The sequence below is a fragment of the Macrobrachium nipponense genome, chromosome 42 (genome assembly GCF_015104395.2).
Source record: "Macrobrachium nipponense isolate FS-2020 chromosome 42, ASM1510439v2, whole genome shotgun sequence".
NCBI lineage: Eukaryota > Metazoa > Arthropoda > Malacostraca > Decapoda > Palaemonidae > Macrobrachium > Macrobrachium nipponense.
The window spans coordinates 41,922,761-41,940,575 of NC_061103.1; the positions used below are offsets into that span (position 1 = coordinate 41,922,761).

At 42.1% G+C, this 17,815-nt stretch overlaps 1 protein-coding gene across 1 annotated transcript in view; it reads right to left on the minus strand.

Annotated features, from left to right (window-relative positions):
- Nucleotides 1-924: 924 nt before the first annotated feature.
- Nucleotides 925-17,815, minus strand: part of LOC135213345 (mucin-2-like) — a 38,766-nt gene continuing 21,875 nt past the window's right edge. Inside the window, exons 4-7 of the mRNA XM_064247323.1 lie at nucleotides 3,925-4,023; nucleotides 3,244-3,330; nucleotides 1,267-1,943; nucleotides 925-1,146 (exon numbers count right to left, since the gene is read on the minus strand). Of these exons, the coding sequence (XP_064103393.1) occupies nucleotides 925-1,146; nucleotides 1,267-1,943; nucleotides 3,244-3,330; nucleotides 3,925-4,023 (1,085 nt within the window). The remainder of the gene's footprint in view (nucleotides 1,147-1,266; nucleotides 1,944-3,243; nucleotides 3,331-3,924; nucleotides 4,024-17,815) is intronic.

The window sequence follows — 17,815 nt, forward strand, 5'->3', positions numbered from 1 at the left end:
TTGAGTTGAGTATTGCTGTTTGATGGAACAGGAGTTGAGATGGTATGAAACTGAGTATGGTTTGAGTGGTTTGTTTGTTGATGTAACAGGGAGTTGAAGTGGTTGAAACTGGAGTTATGGTTTGAGTTGAGTTTGTGTTGTGATGGAAACAGAAGTGATGTTGTTTTTTGTTGGTTGAAACTGGGAGGTATGGTTTGATTGAGTTGTTGCTAGTGTAAACAGGAGTGATTTTGTTTTTGAAACTGGAGTTATGGTTGAGTTGAGTTCTGTGAGTAACAGGGAGTTAGTGGTTGAAAAACGGGAGTTTATTGGTTGAGGTTGAGTCTGTTTGTAGATGGAACAAGGAGTTGATGGTAGTTGAAATGGAATTATGGTTTGAGTTGTCCAAAGTGGTTGTAGATGTAAACAGAGTAGATGTAGTTGAAAACGGAGTTTGGGTTGAGTTGAGTTTGGTGTAGTGGAGCAGTGAGTAGATGTGTTGAAACTGGAGTATGGTTTGAGTTGAGTTGTTGTAGATGGAAACAGGAGTTTGAGTAGTTGAAACTGGCGTTTGGTTTGAGTTGCGTTGATTGTAGATGTAAAACAGGAGTAGATGTAGTTGAAACTGGCGTTATGGTTTGAGTTGAGGTTGTTGTAGATGGAACAGGAGTAGATGTGGTTGAAACTGGAGTTATGGTTTGAGTTGAGTTTGTTGTAGATGGAACAGGAGTTGATGTGGTTGAAACTGGAGTTATGGTTTGAGTTGAGTTTGTTGTAGATGTAACTGGAGTAGATGTGGTTGAAACTGGAGTTATGGTTTGAGTTGAGTTTGTTGTAGATAGAAGGAGATAGATGTTTGGAAACTGGAAGTTGTGGTTTGAGTTGGCGTTTGTTGTAGATGGAACCGGAGTAGATGTGGTTGAAACTGGAGGTTATGGTTTGGAGTTATTTGTTGTAGATGGAAACAGGAGTTGATGTAGTTGAAACTGATGTTATGGTTTGAGTTGAGTTTGTTGTAGATGTAACTGGAGTAGATGTGGTTGAAACTAGGGATATGGTTTGAGTTGAGTTTGTTGTAGATGGAACAGGAGTAGATGTGGTTGAATCTGGAGTTATGGTTTGAGTTGAGTTTGTTGTAGATGGAACAGGAGTTGATGTGGTTGAAAACTGGAGTCCTGGTTTGAGTTGAGTTGTTGATGATGGAATGAGTAGATGTGGTTGAAACTGGACGGTTATGGTTTGAGTTGAGTTCTTGTTAGATGGAACAGGAGTAGATGTGGTTGAAACTGCAGTTATGGTTTGAGTTGAGTTTGTTGTTGATGGAACAGGAGTTGATGTGGTTGAAACTGGGGCTATGGTTTGAGTTGTGTTTGTTGAAGATGGAACTGGAGTAGATGTGGTTGAAACTGACGTTATGGTTTGAGTTGAGTTTGTTGTAGATGGAACAGGAGTAGATGTGGTTGAAACTGGCGTTATGGTTTGAGTTGAGGTTGTTGTAGATGGAACAGTTGGTGTGGTTGAAACTGGAATTGTGGTTTGAGTTGAGTTTGTTGTTGATGGAACTGGAGTTGATGTGGTTGAAACTGGAGTTATGGTTTGAATTGAGGTTGTTTCGGAAATTACTGAAGGTGTTGTGGTTGGAGTTGGAGCTGTAGTGTGAGCTGTGGTTGATGTGGATATTACTTGAGGTGTTGTGGTTGATATTGGAGCAATTGTGGATGAAACTGGAGTTGTGGTCTGAGCTGAGGTTGTTTTAGATGTAACTGGGGTTGCTGTGGTTGATACTGGAGTAACAGTGGTTGGAACTGGAGTTGGAGCTGTAGTGCGAGCTGAGGTTGTTGATGATGATACTGGAGCAGTTGCAACTGATACCGGAGTAGCTGTGGTTGGAGCTGCAATTGTTATGGTTGTTGCGGTTGGTATTAGAGTTGAAGTGTTTTGAAGTGGAGTTGTTGTGTTAGGAGCTGTTGTGGAAAAAGAGCTGATTACCTTTCAGTACTTCACTTTGCAGCTATTCCTTTTTAAAACAGTTGATGATTTTAAGAATATTAAAACATTAAAAAACTAAAGAAAAATTGAAGCTTTGACTTTTTTTTGTCATGTAAAGACTCCAAATATACCATAAATTGTTAGTGCTTTTTTATTTATTTTTTTTTCTATAAATAGACCTGAAGTAGTTTTATATGACTAGTAAAATAATATAGATATTAAGAGACTGGAGTTCTTGTTATTTATACAGATGTAGTTAGGGTTGGTGCAGGAGATGATTGTTCATTTCTCTGAATTAGTTTGAAAGTTACAATTTTTTTTATCTCCTTTGTTATATTCCAACTGTGGTAATCACTAGCTGACAAATGTGCTCACTAAGGTTTTAACAAAAATGAATTTCATTATACAAATAATGCTATTCTCTCAGTTCATCGTGTTAGCTACTTTTTGAATGCTAGTTGAGAGAAGTCCATTGCATGTGGAAACAAGCATGAGAGAGTTAACATCTCTGAGTCAAGATTCAGTCATTTTAAGTCTGTCTGTTTTTCAAACATCATGTTATGTGTTAGACAGATTGAGGCAACGTAAGAGAAACAGTAAAGATACAGTACGTCTTTGACTTACAGTGCCACCGACTTATGGCGATTCGATCTTACGGTGCTTTTACAGTGCCATTAAGGGCATTTTACAGTGCTGTAACTTGATGTTGCATCAAGTTACAATGCTGTAAGCGCCGTTGACAATGCTAACGACAAGAATAGGCATCAAGCTAACAGAATTTATGGTGTTGTAACTTGGGGCAACATCAGGTTACGATGCCATAACTCGAGTTACGGCCACTTGAGCACAGTTAAAGCGCCTTTAATGGCGAAAAAACCAGCTTACGGAGAGAATCATCTTATGGCACGGCATTGGAACGGATCCCTCACCGTAAGTTGAGGATGCACCTTTGTACTCTTGAAAGGATCAAGATCTAATACGGGTAACAGGCTGGACAAGAGTACAACTTCATTCATATTTACTATAAAAAAAAAAAAATCCTGACGTTAAAAAGAAGCAAAATATCCTGAATGTCGTTTGTTTATCTTTAGTAATTCCTCATTCGCATGAAATTTTCCTTTGTCCAGACGTGGTTGTAGATGCAAAATCAGCACCAATTAAAGTCTGGAACAGTATACCCGCTTTGTAAAGATATTCATTTTACAGGATTCAGCACTCAGATAAACATCTCATCTGTGAAGTGATTACATTCAAAATATGACGAATGATACTTACCACTAGGCAGCCATCCGAAATGAGTGCAAGTATCGTTGTTCTCTCTGTTTCCTCCGTAAGAATAGCACCGGTTATTGTGGATGCAACCTGGAAGGAGGGAAGAATGAAATAAGAATACTGAATACATATGAGAAATGTGATTAAAAGGCAAGGGAGAAAATTAAAAAGAAAACCCAGGAGGAAATTTAATGAAAGAGCCTGGAGTTAATGATAACTTAATTTCCCATATCTGTACATTTCGCCCTTTTGCCTTCTTCATATTTTGCATTTCATACGAAATTATAACACACACACACACACACACATCACACACACACACACACACATATATATATATATATATATATATATATATATATATGTATATATATATATAGTATATATAATATATATATATATATATATATATATATATATATATATATATATATATATTACAAATTTGTCTTTCCTTTATGGGGTGAATGTTCTTCCCCACCTGGCTACTACCCACTACCACAGACAGTACATAATTCACAGTGCAAACAACATTGGCAATTTTTTTTTTTCATGATATGGGTGTCTAATTATGTAGCTTATTTTAAAACTTACTCTTGTCTTTAAAGTCGTTTGTGTAAATCCAAGTCAGATTGTGTAGAACAGTAAGATAATAACAATGTAAGTAGTAAGAGTTCTACTCACCATATGTCCAGTTGCCTTCATCGCACAATGAACAGAAAACTACAGTCTCTGAGTCGAGTACAGTTCCTTGCTGATACTCTGTTCCATTTAGAAGACAACCTGAAAGAAATAGAAGAGAAGTAGTATATTATACATACATACACACACACACACACACACACACACACACACACACACATATATATATATATATATATATATATATATATATATATATATATATATATGATGTGATTCTCCACATTACTATTATCATTATCCTAATGATCATATCTTCTGCTAGAACACGTCAAAAGGCTATGAACGTACATAACGAACCACCACTAGGTTTAGATACTATGTAAAAATAAATATAACAGGAACTTGTATAACTGATAATTGAACAGTAATAAGTGAAAGGGAAAGAGGCGAGATGTTATCCAGGTAAGAGAGACAGTTGCAGATGTTAGATAAAATTCCAGGAATAATTTCATATAAAGTTTTGAAAGGATAAGTGGAAGTCTGTCTGACAGTACTATATGCCAGGACTTCCCAACAGGAAAATTTCAGTTATAATGGCATGAAACTCTTCAAAGTCCTGCAGAGATCAACAGCCATCAGGGAGATGAGATTGAAGGTCCAGAGTGGCTCTGGCCCTGGAGAAGTCACACTGGTGAACTAAAAGAAGTATGAGATTAATTATGTCTGATGGAAAGTGATCTAAGATGTACAAATTGATAAATAAAATGTTAATCGTCTCGGAAAAATGTTTGACTCAGAAGCTTGGAAGTTCTGATCTTCAAATCCATTTTTACTTACACTAGCTGCCTTGTAAAGACTATTTCTTAATAATATCCGTATCCTGATTGTATTTTTACATTTAACTATATATATATACGTATATATCATATATATAATATATATATATATATATATATATATTACACATTATATATATATATATATATATATTATATATATATATATTATATATATATAGAATATATATATATATATGTAAATGTGTATATGTGAGACAGTAGTATAAATCACTTACTATAATTAACACAGAAGATAAATTTGTCTTGGTACTACTCCACCTCACATCGTGAAAAAATGGGAATTGGGGGCAGGTGATTAAGATGTCTTTATGGCTTACTTCTGCCCCCATACTATAAGAAATGACTGTGATGTAGGATACGGTTGATATGGAAAGGCTGAAGGCAGGACTAAATGGGGAGTTCGTTGCCTGTAGATTACCATCCCGATCACGAGGGCGAGGGCTGCACACCATCCTGAAGTTTGCAGCAATGTAGTAATTGAATTATGTACACCCTATGGGAGATGCTGGCCAAAGGTTAGAATTCTTGTTGACTGTCGTTCCAATTCAGCACTTGTTGTGTACCGTCTTGAATTTAAGTCAAATTTAGTTTTGTGTTGCATACATTCCGGACCATGATTGAGAAAGCTGACATCTAGGCTGAATTACCCACAGACTATTGAAGGGACCACTAGGTCGCGAATTAGCCGATTTTGGATTTAAATGATAAGAATCATGCTTGGGGAGTTTATTTGAGTATATACATTAAATTTCCAGCAGTAGGATCACCTTAGTCACCTGCCACCCTTTTGCATTCACCAGTGAAGTGTTGAGGCCGTATCAGCCGAAATATATTTCCCTGTGCTAATTTTTTAAGGGGCTTTTCAAAATGGAACAGAATATGTATATATATAAATATATATTTATATATATATATATATATATATATATATATATATATATATATATATATATATATATATATATATATTTATATATATATATAAATATAAATAAATATAAATATATATATATATATATATATATATATATATATATATATATATATATATATATATACATATATATATATATATATATATATATATACATATATTATATATAAATTATACTGAGATAAATTTCAGTAATATTCCAAAGAAAAAATGGAAGGCACTGTTGATGTAATGAAAGAAGTAGTGATATCAAGAATTGATATTATATCATCGATATAGATGAATTGCTAATTAAGATATTGATATGACAGAGATAGTAGTATTGTTAGAATACATAAGTGTTTACTTAATTTTGTTGATGAGAAAAGCTCATAAACATAGAGGAACATTTGGAAGTATTTACCACGTGCGAGGTTGAATGCAGCTGTATTTAGTGATGGACTTGCTATAATTGAAGCTGATGTCTTCGTTGTAGCTGGAGTTGTGTTCGTTCCTGGGGTTATTGTGGTTGAAGAATCTGTTCTTGTGTGTGTTCCTGTGGTTATTGCGGGTGGAGCAGGTATTGAACTTGATTCTGGGGTTTGTGTGGTGGAAGCTGGGACTGTTGCATTTGCTGGTGATGATGCAGGTGTTATACTTGATGCTGGAGTTGGTGTGGTTGCTGCTGGTGATAGATGTGTCACGCTAGATGTTGAAGTTGGTTTAGTGGAAGATGGGATTGTTGCATTTGCTGGTGGTGATGGAGGTGTCACGCTAGATGTTGAAATTGGTGATGGGATTGTTGCATGCTGTTGATGGAGATGTCATGTAGAATGTGAAGTGGTGATGATTGGGTTGCTTTGCTGGTGGTGATGGAGATGTCATGCTAGATGTTGAAGTTGGTGATGGGATTGTTGCATTTGCTGGTGGTGATGGAGATGTCATGCTAGATGTTGAAGTTGGTGTGGTGGAAGATGGGATTGTTGCATTTGCTGGTGGTGATGTATAGATGTCATTTGCTAGATGTGACGTTGTGTGTGGTGTGTGGAAGATGGGATGTTGCATTTGCTGTGGTGATGAAGTGTCACGCTAGATGTTGAAGTTGGTGTGGTGGAAGATGGGATTGTTTACATTTGCTGGTGTGATGAAGTGTCACGCTAGATGTTGAAGTTGGTGTGTGGAAGATGGGATTGTGCATTTGCTGGTGATTGAGGTGTCACGAATGTAAGATGTTGAGTGTGTGATAAGGACAGATGGGATTGTTGCATTTGCTGGTGGTATGGAGGTGTCACCTAGGATGTTGAAGTTGGTGTGATGGAAAGGATTGATTGCGTTGCTTTGGTGGGATAATGAAGTGTCCAACTTGATTGGTTGAAAAGTTGGTGTAGAAAGATGGATTGTTTGGCATTTGCTGGTGATAATGGAGGTGTCGGCACTTGATGTTGAGTTGGTGTGGTGTGATTGTATTGTTTGCAATTTGCTGGGTGATTATGAAGGTTGTCACACTGGATGGGTTGGACTGGTGTAAGTTGGAAGAATGGGATTGTTGCATTTGCTGGTGGTGATGGAAGTGTCACGCTAGATGTTGAAATTGGTGTGGTGGAAGATGGGATTGTTGCATTTGCTGGTGGTGATGGAAGTGTCACACTAGATGTTGAAGTTGGTGTGATGGAAGATGGGATTGTTGCATTTGCTGGTGATAATGGAGGTGTCACACTTGATGTTGAAGTTGGTTTAGTGGAAGATGGGATTGTTGCATTTGCTGGTGGTGATGGAAGTGTCACGCTAGATGTTGAAGTTGGTGTGATGGAAGATGGGATTGTTGCATTTGCTGGTGGTGATGGAGGTGTCACACTTGATGTTGAAGTTGGTTTAGTGGAAGATGGGATTGTTGCATTTGCTGGTGATAATGGAGGTGTCACACTTGATGTTGAATTTGGTGTAGTGGAAGATGGGATTGTTGCATTTGCTGGTGGTGATGGAAGTGTCACGCTAGATGTTGAAATTGGTGTGGTGGAAGATGGGATTGTTGCATTTGCTGGTGGTGATGGAAGTGTCACGCTAGATGTTGAAGTTGGTGTGATGGAAGATGGGATTGTTGCATTTGCTGGTGGTGATGGAGGTGTCACACTTGATGTTGAAGTTGGTTTAGTGGAAGATGGGATTGTTGCATTTGCTGGTGGTGATAATGGAGGTGTCAGACTTGATTTGAATTTGTCGTAGGTGGAAGATGAATGGTTGCATTTGCTGGTGTTGAATTGAGGTGGGTTCACGGCTTAGATGTTGAAATGGGTTGTTGGTTGGAAGAATGGGGATTGTTGGCATTGCTGGTGGTGATGAAGTGTCACGCTAGATGTGAAAGTTGGGTGTGATGGAAGGAATGGGATGTGCAATTTTGTTGGGGATTAATGGAGGTGTCACACTTGATGTTGGAAGTTGTAAAGGTGAAGAATGGGATTGTTGCATTTGCTGGTGGTGGATGGAAGTGTCACGCTAGAATGTTGAAGTGGGTGTGATGGAAGATGGGATGTTGCATTTGCGGTGGTGATGGAGGTGTACACAACTTTGATGGTTGAATTGGTTTAGGTGGAAGATGGGATTGTTGCCATTGGCCTGGTTGTTTGGAATGGGGTTGTTCACACTTGATTGAATTTGGTGTAAGTGGAAGATTGGGATTGTTGCCAGTTGCCCCCCTTTTGGTTGGTGGATGGAAGGGTGTCACGGCTTAGAATGGTTGAAAATTGGGTTGTTGGTGGAAGGAGGGCGATTGTTGCAATTTGCTGGTGGTGAATTTTGGAAAGGGTGTCATGGTAGGATGTTGAAGTTGGTGGTGGTTGGAAGAATGGGATTGTTTGCATTTGCTGGTGGTAATGGAGGTGTCACAATTGATGTTGAAGTTTAGGTGTGGTGGAAGATGGGATTGTTGCATTGCTTGGTTTGATAATGGGTGTCACACTTGATGTTGAATTGGGTGAGTGAGATGGGATTGTTGCCATTTGCTGGTGGTGATGGGAAAGTGTCACGCTAGATGTTGAAATTGGGTGGTGGAAGAATGGGAATTGTTTGCATTTTGCTGGTGGTGATGGAAGGTGTCCACGTAGATGTTTAGAAGTTGTGTGATGGAAGAATGGGATTGTTTGCATTTTGTGTGAAATAATAGAGAAGGTGTCACACCTTGGATGTGAATTGGTTTAGTGGAAGATGGGATGTTGCATTTTGCTGGTGGTGATGGAAGTGTCAGCTAGATGTTGAAAGTTGGGTGTGATGGAAGATGGGATTGGTTTGCATTTGCTGGTGGTGATGAGGTGTCACACTTGATGTTTGAAGTGGTTTAGATTGGAAGAATGGGAATCTGTTGCATTTGCGGTGATAATGGAGGGTGTCCACCTTGATGTGAATTTGGTGTAGTGAAGATGGGATTGTTTGCATTTGGCTGGGTGGTGATTGGAAGTGGTCAGCTAGATGTTTTAAATTGGTGGTGGTGAAGACACACTGGATTGTGCTTTGCTGCGAATGAGATAATAGAAGTGTCACGCAGAACTGTTGAAGTTGGTGTAAGATGAGATGGGATTGTTGCAATTTCGCTGGCATCACGAGTCGAAGAGACAGGTGTCCAACTTGATGTTGATAGTTGGTTTAGAATGAGAACACGACATGGGATTTAGTTGCATTTGCTGGTGGATAATGGAGGTGTCACACTTGATGTTTGAATTTGGTGTAGTGGAAGTGGGAATTGTTGCATTTGCTGGTGGTTGATGGTAAGTGAATCCACGCTAGATGTTGAAGTTAGGGTGTGGATGGAAGATGGGCTTGTTGCATTTGCTGGTGTAGATTTGGCGTGGTCACCTTATGGTTGATTTTGGTTTAAGTGGAAGATGGGATTTTTGCATTTGCTGGTGGTGATGGAAGGTGTTCACACTGAATGTTGGATTTGGTGTATTGGAAGATGGGGAATTGTTGCCAATTTGCTGGTGGTGATGGAAAGTGTCAACCTCGCTGTGAAATTGGTGTGGTGGAAGGGGAATTGTTGGCATTTGCTGGTGGTGATGGAGGTGTCATGTGTTAGATGTTGAGGGTTGGTGTGGTGGAAGATGGGAATTGTTTGCTTCTTTGCTGGTGATGAATGGAGGTGTCACACTTGATGTTGAAGTTTTGGTTTAGTGGAAGATGGATTGTTGCATTTGCTGGTGATATGGGGATGTCACACTTGATGTTGAAATTTGGTGTAGTGAAGATGGGATTGTTGCATTTGCTGGTGGTGATGGAGTGTCCAAACGCTAAAGTATGTTGAAGTTGGTGTGGTGGAAGATGGGATTGGTTGCATTTTGCTGGTGGTGATGGAGGTGTCACGCTAGATGTTTGATGTTGGTGTGGTGGAAGATGGGATTGTTTGCAATTTGCTGGTGGTTTGATGGAGGTGTCACAGTAGATGTTGAAGTTGTGTGTGGAAGATGGGATTGTTGCATTTGCTGGTGGTGATGGAGGTGTCACGCTAGATGTTGAAGGTTGGGTGTGGGTGGAAGATGGGATTGTTGCATTTGCTGGTGGTGATGGAGGTGTCACGCTAGATGTTGAAGTTGGTGTGGTGGAAGATGGGATTGTTGCATTTGCTGGTGGTGATGGAGGTGTCACAGTAGATGTTGAAGTTTGTGTGGTGGAAGATGGGATTGTTGCATTTGCTGGTGGTGATGGAGGTGTTACGCTTGATGTTGAAGTTGGTGTGGTGGAAGATGGGATTGTGGCGGTTTGCTGTGTGATGGAGGTGTTACTTTCTGTGGGATGTTGAAGTGGTGTGGTGGAAGATGGATTGTGGCATTTGCTGGTGGGGTGATGGAGGTGTTGACGCTTGATGTTGAAGTTGGTGTGGTGGAAGAAATGGGATTGTTTGGTTTATTTGATGGGTGTGATGGAGGTGTCACTGGTAGGAATGTTGTAAGTTGTGTGGTGGAAGATGGGATTGTTGCATTTGCTGGTGGTGATGGAGGTGTCACGGTAGATGTTGAAGTTTTTGGTGTGTGGAAATGGGATTGTTGTATTTGCTGGTGGTGATGGAGGTGTCACGGTAGATGTTGAATTTGGTGTGGTGGAAAATGGGATTGTTGCATTTGCTGGTGGTGATGGAGATGTCACACTTAATGTTGAAGTTGGTGTGGTGGAAGATGGGATTGTTGCATTTGCTGGTGGTGATGGAGGTGTCACGGTAGATGTTGAAGTTGGTGTGGTGGAAAATGGGATTGTTGTATTTGCTGGTGGTGATGGAGGTGTCACGGTAGATGTTGAATTTGGTGTGGTGGAAGATGGGATTGTTGCATTTGCTGGTGGTGATGGAGGTGTCACACTTGATGTTGAAGTTGGTGTGGTGGAAGATGGGATTGTTGCATTTGCTGGTGGTGATGGAGATGTCACGCTTGATGTTGAAGTTGGTGTGGTGGAAGATGGGATTGTTGCATTTGCTGGTGGTGATGGAGGTGTCACACTTGATGTTGAAGTTGGTGTGGTGGAAGATGGGATTGTTGCATTTGCTGGTGGAGATGGAGATGTCACACTTGATGTTGAAGTTGGTGTGGTGGAAGATGGGATTGTTGCATTTGCTGGTGGTGATGAAGATAACACACTAGATGTTGAAAGTGGTGTGGTGGAAGATGAGATTGTTGTATTTGCTGGTGGTGATGAAGGTGTCACGTTAGATGTTAAAGTTGATATAGTGGAAGATGGGATTGTTGCATTTGTTGCTGGTGATGGAGGTGTCACGACTCGGATTTGTGAAGTTGGTGTGGTGGAAGATGGGATTTGTTGCGTTTGCTGGTGGTTGATGGTGGTGTCACGCTAGAATGTTGAAAGTTGGTGTGGTGGAAGGATGGGATTGTTGCATTTTGCTGGTGGTGGATTGGAGGTGTCACAGTAGATGTTGGAAGTTGGTGTGGTGGAAGATGGGATTGTTGCATTTGCTGGTGGTGATGGAGGTGTCACGCTAGATGTTGAAGTTTGTGTAGTGGAAGATGGGATTGTTGCATTTGCTGGTGGTGATGGTGGTGTGGGTGGTGTTGATGGGATTTGGTTCATTTGGCTTATGGTGGTGATGGAGTGTCCACAACTTTAGATGGTTTAAGTTTGGTGTGGTGAACGATCGGGATTGTTGCTTTGGTGGTGGTGAGGAGGTGTCACGTGATTTGTAGTTGGTGTGGTGGGAGATGGGATTGTTGTCATTTGCTTGGTGGTGATGGAGGTTGTCAACGCTTAAGATGTTGAATTTGGTGTAGTGAAGATGGGATTTTTTGCAATTTGCTGGGTGTTGGATGGTGGTGTCCAACGCTAGATGGGTTGAAGTTGGTTGTAGTGTAAGAGGGGCTTGTTGCAATTCGCTGGTGGTGATGGAGGGTGTCCCGCTAGATGTTGAAGTTTGGTGTCGGTGGAATATGGGATTTGTTGCAATTGCGCTTGGTGGTGGATGGTGGTGTCACGCTAGTGTTGAAGTTGGTGGTAGTAGGGAAGATGGGATTGCATTTGCTGGTGGGATTGGCGTGGGTCAGGCTGAATGGTTGAAATTGGTGTGGTGGAAGATGGGATTCGTTGCATTTGCTGGGTGATTTGGAAGTTGGCATGTAGAGTTGGAAGTTGGTGGGTGCGTGGAAGAGGATTGTGGCATTTGCTGGTGGATAAGGATGGTGGGTCAGCGCTTGGAGTTGAAGTTGGTTCTAGTGGAAGATTGGGATTGTTGCATTCTGGTGGATTAATGGAGGGGTGCGACACTTGATTGTTGATTGGTGTGAGTGGAAGAATGGATTCGGTTGGCAATTGCTGGGGTGATGGAGGTGTTCACGCTTAGACTGTTTGAATTTGTTTGTGGTGGAAGATGGGAATGTTGCGATTTGGGCTTGGTGTGATTGGAGGTGTCCACTTGATTTGGAATTTGGTGTAGTGGAAAGATGGGTTGTTTGCATTTGCTGTGGTGATGGAAGTTGTCAAGCTAGGATGTTGAAATTGCGGTCGTGTGGAAATGGGATTGTTTCGCATTTGCATGGTGGTGATGGTGGTGTCACGCTAGATGTGAAAGTTGGTGTAGGTGGAAGATGGGATTAGTTGCAATTTGCTGGTGGTGATTGGGAGGTGTCACAAGGTAGATGGTTGAAGTTTGTGTAGGTGGAAGATGGGATTGTTGGTCATTTGCTGGTGGTCGAGTGGAGGTGTTCCACGCTAGATGTTGATAGAGTTTGGTGTAGGTGGGAAGATGGGATTGGTTGCCATTTGGCTGGGTGGTGATGGAGGTTGTCAGCTAGATGTTGAAGTTTCTGGTGTCGGTGGAAGATGGGGAATTGTGCATTTGCTGGTGGTGATGGAGGTGTCACAACTAGTGGTTGAAGTTTGGTGTGGTGGAAGATAAGGGATTGTTGCATTTGCTGGTGGTGATGGTAAGGTGTCACGCTTAGATGTTGAAGTTTGTGTGGTGGAAGATGGGATTTGTTGGCATTTGCTGGTGGTGAATGGAAGGTTGTTACGCTTGATGTTGAAGTTGGTGTGTGGAAAATATGGGATATGTTGCTATTTGCTGGTGGTCGAGGGAGGTTGTTCACGGTAAGATTTGGAAAGTTGGCGTGGTGGAAAGATGGGATTGCGTTGCATTTGCTGGTGGTGATGGAAGGTGTCCGCGGTACGATGTTGAAGTTGGTTGGTGGTTTTGAAAATGGATTGGGTTGTATTGCTGGTTGGTGATTTGGAGGTGGTCCACGGTAAATTGTGAAATTGGTGTGGTGGAATGGGAATTGTTGCATTTTGCCTGGGGTGATGAGATTACATCTTAATGTTTTGAAGTTGGTGTGTGGAAGTGGGAATTTGTGCATTTGGGTGGTGGTGATTGGATTGGTGTCCCGTAGATTTGTGAAGTTGGTGTTGGTGGAAAATGGGATTGGTTGTATTGCTGGTGGGTGAAATGGAGGTGTACGCTAGAATGTTGAATTTGGTGGTGGTGGTGGAATGGATTGTTGCTTTGGCTGGTGGTGATTGGAGGTTGCACACTTTGCTGGTTGGATTAAGTTGGTGGTGTGGAAGGATGGGATTGTGCAATTCTGCTGGTGGTGATGGAGATTCACGCTTGAATGTTGGAAGTTGGTAGGTGGAAGTGGAAGATGGGATTGGTTGCATTTGCTGGTGGTGGAATGGAGGGGGTGTCACAGTTAGATGTTGAAGGGTGTGGGTGGAAAAAGCTGGGATTGCTTGCATTTCTGCTGGTGGGAGGATGGTGATGCACGCTAGGATGTTGAAGTTTGGGTGTAGGTGGAAGATGGAGTTGCATTTGCTGGTGGTGATTTGAAGATAACACACTAGGATGGTTGAAAGTGGTGGTGTGGTGAATGATGGGAGATTGTTTTGTAATTTGTGGTGGTGCTGGACGGTGTCACGTTGATGTTAAATTTGATATAGTAGGAAGATGGGATTGTTTGCATTTTGCGGGATTGGAAGTTGGTCACATCGGGATTGGAATGTTGGATGGGTGTGGAAGATTGGTTTGCATTTGCTGGTGGTGATGGAGGTGTCACGCTAGATGTTGAAGTTGGTGTGGTGGAAGATGGGAATTGTTGCATTTGCCTGGTGGTGATGGAGGTGATCAAACAGCTAGATGATTAGAAGTTGGGTGTGGTTGGAAGATGGGATTGTTTGCATTTGCTGGTGGTGATGTGGTGTCACGCTAAGAGTGTTGAATGTTTGGTGTAGTGGAAGATGGGGAATTGTTGCAATTTGCTGGTGGTGATGGTGGTGTGGTCGGCTGATGGGATTGTTGCAATTTGCTTTGGTGGTGATGGAGTGGTCACCACTAGATGGTTGAAAGTTGGTTGGTGGTGGAAGATTGGATGGTTGGCAGTTGGAACCCCTGGGGTTTTTTTTTTTGGTGATGGAGGTGTCAGCTCTAGGATGTTGCGTTGGTGTGGTGGAAGATTGGATTGTTGCATTTTCTGGTGGTAGATGGAGTTTGTGTGGTAAGATGGGTTGTTGTTTGTTGGTGTAAGGGGTGTACATTGATTGTTGCATGCTGGGTTGGTTGATTTGGTGGTGTCACGGCTGTGTTGAAGTTGGTGTAGTGGAAGATGGGATTGGTTGGCATTTGCTGGTGGTGGATTGGTTGGTTCACGCTGATGTTGATTGGTGTGGTGGGAAGATTGGATTTGTTGCTTTGCCGGTTGGTGATGGAGTGTCACCTAGATTTGAAGTTGTGGTGGGAAGATGGATTTGTTTGGCATTTGCTGGTGATGGAGGTGTTCACCGTAGATGTTGAAGTTTGGTGTTGGTGGAAGATTGGGATTGTTGCATTGCTGTGGTGGATGAGGTGTCACGCTAGAATTTTGAAGTTTGTGTATGGAAGAGGGAATTGTTTTGCTTTTTCTGTTGGTGATGAGGTGTCCAATCTAGATGTTGAAGGTGTGGGGTGGAGGATGGGTTGTTGCATTTGCTGGTGGTGATGGAGGTGTCACAGAGATGTTGAAGTTTGGTGTTGTGGGAAAATGGATTGTTGCTTTTGCTGGTGGTGTTGGAGTGTTCACCTGAATGTTTTGAAGTTGGGTGTGGGGGAAGGAATGGGATTGTGGCATTTCCTGTTGGTGATGGAGGTTTACGCTTGATGTTGAAGTTGGTGTGGTGGAAAGATGGGTTGTTGGGGCATTTGCTGGTGGTGTGGAGGTGTTACGCTGATGTTGAAGTTGGTGTGGTGGAAAATGGGATTGTTGCATTTGCTGGTGGTGATGGAGGTGTCACGTGGATGTTGAGTTTTGGTGTGGTGGAAGAGGGGGATTTTGCATTTGCTGGTGGTGCTGGGCGGTGCCACGCTAAGATGTTGAAGTTTGGTGTATTGGAAAAAAATGGGAATTGTTGTTATTTGCTGGGGGTGGAGGGTGGTGTCACGGTATATTGTTGAATTTGGTTGTGGAAGGAAAAGGGGATGTTGCTTTGCTTGGTTGGTGAGGAGTGTCACGCGATGTTGAAGTTTGGTGTGGTTGGAAGAATGGGATTGTTTGGCTTTGCTGGTGGTGCTGGTGGTGTTCCCGGTTAGATGTTGAAGTTGGTGTGGTGGAATGGGATTGTTTGGTTATTTTGCTGTGGTGCTGGGGTGCACGGTAGATGTTTGATTTGGTGTGTGGAAGATGGGATTTGTTGCTTTGCTGGTGGTGATGGAGGTGGTCACCCTTGATGTTGAAGTTTTGGTGTGGTGGAAAGATGGGATTGTTTCTTTGTGGTGGTGATGAGGTTCACGCTTTATGTTGAAGTTGGTGTGTGGAAGATGGGATTGCATTGTCTGGTGGTGATGGAGGTGTCACGCTGATGTTTTGAAGTGTGTGGTGGAGAGGGGATTGTTGCTTTGCTGGTGGTGAATGGAGGTGTCACGCTTGATGAAGTTGTGTGGTGGAAGAGGGGATTGTTGCATTTTGCTGGGTGGTGATGATGTCACGCTAAGATGTTGAAAGTTGGTGGTGGTGGAAGATGGGGATTGTTTGCATTTGCTGTGGTGATGAAGGGTCACGTTTAAGATGTTTAAAGTTGGTTTGGTAAGGAAATGGGATTGTTGCATTTGTTGGTGGTGATGAGGTGTCACGCTAGATTGAAGTTGGTGTGGTGGAAGAGGGATGTTTGCTTTGGCTGGTGGTGATGGTGGGTGAACGCTAGATTTGTTGAAGTTGGGTGGTGGAAAGATGGGATTGTTGCATTTTTGCTGGTGGTTGATGGGGTGTCACGTAAGATGTTGTTGGTTGGGTGGTGGAAAGGGATTTTGGGATTTCTTGGTTTGAGGTGTTGGGAGGTGTCACGCTAGATTTGAATTTGGTTGGTAAGTGGGAAGTTGGGATTTGTTGGCAATGGTGCTGGTATTTTTTGAGGTTTGGTGTGGTGGAAGAGGGGATTGTTGCCATTTTGCTGGGTGGATTGGAGGTTGTCACACTATATGTTGACGTTGGTGTAGTGGAAAAGATGGGATTGTTGCATTTGCTGGGTGGTTGAGGAGGTTTGTCACTAGATGTTTAAGTTGGTGTGGTGGAAGATGGGATTGGTTGCATTGTGGCTGTTGGTTTGGATGGAGGTGTCATTTTGCTAGGATGTTGAGTTTTGTGTTAGTGGAAAAAAAAGAGGGTTGGTTTGGCATTTGCTGGGGTGGTGGGATTGAGTGTCCAACACTTTTAAGTAAGGTGAGAAACACTAGTATGTTGAAATGGGTGGTGTTGGTGGAGGGATTTGCTTTGTTTGGCATTTTGCTGGTGGGTTGATTTGGAGGTGTTCCTTTGCTAGAATGTGGAGTGTTGTTGGTTTGGAAAGATGGGATTGTTGAATTTGCTGGTGGTTGATGGAGGTGTCACACTAGGATGGTTGAGTGTGTTTAGGGTAGAAGAGGGATTTGTTGCCATTTGCTGGTGTATGGTGGTGTCCACGCCTAGATGTTGAAGTTGTGTAGTGGAAGAGGGGATTGTTGCATTTGCTGTGGTGATTGGAGGTGTCACGCTAGATGTTGAAGTTTTGTGTATTGGGAAGAGGGGATTGTTTGCATTTTGCTTTGTGGATGGAGGTGTCACGCCTAGATGTTAAGTTTGTGTGTAAAAAGTGGGAGATTTGATTGTGGCATTTTGCTGGTGGTGATGGAGGTGTCACACTAGATGTTGAAGTTTGGTTGTATGGAAGGAGGGATTATTTGGCTGGCTGGTTTTGGTTTGATGGAAGGTGTGAACACCTTAGATGTGAAGTTTGTTTTGTATGGAAGAAGGGGAAGGCGGGGAAGGAAGGACATGGGTTTGCATTGGTGTGGTTGGAATGGAGGTTGTTTTGTCACGCTAGATGTTTGAAGTTTGGTGTGGTGGAAGAGGGGAGGGGATTTGTTTGGCATGCTGTTGGTTGATTTGAAGGTCACACTAAATTTTAAGTTGGTGTGGTGGGAAGATGGGATTGTTGTTTCATTTTTTGCTAGTGGTTGATTGGGAAGTGGGTTCACAAAAGGTACACTAGATGTTGAAGTTGGGTGTGTGGGAAAAGGAAAGGGTGGATTTAGAGGCAAGGAAGGAAGGGAAGGAAAAAATGGGGAGAGTAAAGAAGGGGGAAAAGGCATGAATTTGTTGTAATTTCTTTTGCTGGTGGGTAAAGGAAAAATATGGAAGGTTGTTCACCCACTAGAATTGTTTGAAGTTTGTGA